The sequence below is a fragment of the Habropoda laboriosa genome, unplaced genomic scaffold (assembly GCF_001263275.1).
Source record: "Habropoda laboriosa isolate 0110345459 unplaced genomic scaffold, ASM126327v1 scaffold106, whole genome shotgun sequence".
In the NCBI taxonomy this organism is placed as follows: domain Eukaryota; kingdom Metazoa; phylum Arthropoda; class Insecta; order Hymenoptera; family Apidae; genus Habropoda; species Habropoda laboriosa.
Window position 1 is genome coordinate 188,021 of NW_017100224.1, and position 1,946 is coordinate 189,966.

At 25.3% G+C, this 1,946-nt stretch overlaps 1 protein-coding gene across 1 annotated transcript in view; it reads left to right on the forward strand.

Moving 5' to 3' along the window:
• The window catches only part of LOC108571112 (tyrosine-protein kinase JAK2), a 6,464-nt gene that overhangs the window by 808 nt on the left and 3,710 nt on the right, over positions 1–1,946 (forward strand). The window contains 3 exon segments of the mRNA XM_017933087.1: positions 68–427; positions 1,276–1,479; positions 1,565–1,845. Coding sequence (XP_017788576.1) covers positions 68–427; positions 1,276–1,479; positions 1,565–1,845 — 845 coding nt within the window.

The window sequence follows — 1,946 nt, forward strand, 5'->3', positions numbered from 1 at the left end:
ATTTTATTAATTAAATTAAATGTTTATTTTTATAAAATATTAACTTTATTTCTTTTATTTTTTATAGGGTAATGTTAGAAAAAGGAGTACCAAGAGAAACAGTGGAATCAGAGTACCGAAAATATATTCCTAAAGAATGTATAAAACGTCATGCATTTTTTATTAAAAAGCCAATCCATAATGCTCTTCGTAAAATATCTGGGTATGATGCAAATTATGTTAAGGAACAATATTTAAAACAATTTGAATGCATGGCACCAAATTATCCATATGAAGAGTATGAGGCTTTAATGGATAGAGATCTACAAAATCCCCCAGCAAAAGTGACTTTAAGAGTCAATGTAGATGAAGTGAAATATTGTGAAACAATTGCTACCTCGTGGACTACATTGTGTGCCATTGAAGATTTATGTTTTGTTTCTATAAGGTCTAAATTTAATTACCAAGTATTTTTAAAGAGAAATTTTGAATGTAATTTTTATTTTTTAAGTACAACTTAAAATTTTTTTTTATAACAGAATTATGTTATGTAATATGTCAAATTGAGTTGTCAACTTTTGAAAGACATTTCTTTAGTTATTCAATATATAAATAAAATTTTGCTAACAAAGTAAGTTTACTGTATCATAAAAATGTGTTTCATATGCATTTTAATATTTAAAGATTAGAAAATGAAAGAAATTTTTTAAATAATAATGGGTTCAATCTCATATCTGGACCATTCTTCATCTCCTATATTTGTACTCTTTATTAAAGAATTAAAACTACTTTGTTGAGCAATAGCAGGATATTTATATTGTTGAAATTAAATTATTTGGCTGTACTTGCTTTATTGTGTATTTTTTATTTACACATAAAAGTTGTGTCCATAAATATGCATACTATAAAATGTATAGAAAGTCACATTACTTGTTTCTTTCTTTTTATAATTTAATACCCTTTATATTATAATAGTCTAGGATTAAAAAAGAATTATATAATTGAATTTAATTTAAAGCTACTATGGTCCTCCAATAGAAAAGTTGTTTAATTAAAAAAATTAAGAGTTACGTTCAAATCACTAAAGTGACTTTCAAAAAGTTTTGTGTAATCAGTTATATCTCGTTTATTACATTATTTAATTTTTAGTTGTTAAGTTTGACATTTATATTTAAAATTATAACTTTTAGATAAAGTAATAATTAATGTTTATATCTACTCACATTATTCCTATCTATAAATTTTAACAATGTTATACTATAATTAATTCTTTTTAATACTTCTGTTATTTTGTAGGCAAGATAATACAGTAGAAATATCGAGAAAAAATGGTATACCTTCATACCTAAAATTTTCAAAAAATACACTTTTAATGTCCTTTGTTTCTGCATTGGATGGTTATTATCGTCTAGCAGTTAAATGGACATTTAATTTATGTGGCGAAATTGTGACTCCTTCTTTGGAAAGATTACATAAATTAAAATGTCATGGTCCTGTTGGGTAAGACTTTTTAATTTTATGTTTGTAGTATAATATTCTATAAAACCAATTATACAAATATCACATGACTAAGATTTTATTTTAGACAAGAATTTTCATACGCAAAACTTCAACAAAAACGTGCTAATAAGCCGGGTTCCTATCTACTTAGAGAAAGTGAAACAGAATATAATGTATATTACCTAGATGCATGTAATAAAGAGGGAAAACTATTTTCAAAAAGGATAGAAGAAAGAATTTCATCGGATGATTTCCTCATTACGGGTGTACCTGGTCGGTACAATTCGTTGGCACAATGTGTCGCATCTTTCCAAGATCCTAAAGGACAATCATATCTTTCAGAATGCTTACCACCTTCAGAATATGGTAAATTAAACAAACTTTTAAACTTCTTGCTCTAATTTCCATTTTTAATGAGCTTCTATTAGTGCTAGTAAATTATAAATTATAAAAATAATTTAATCTTT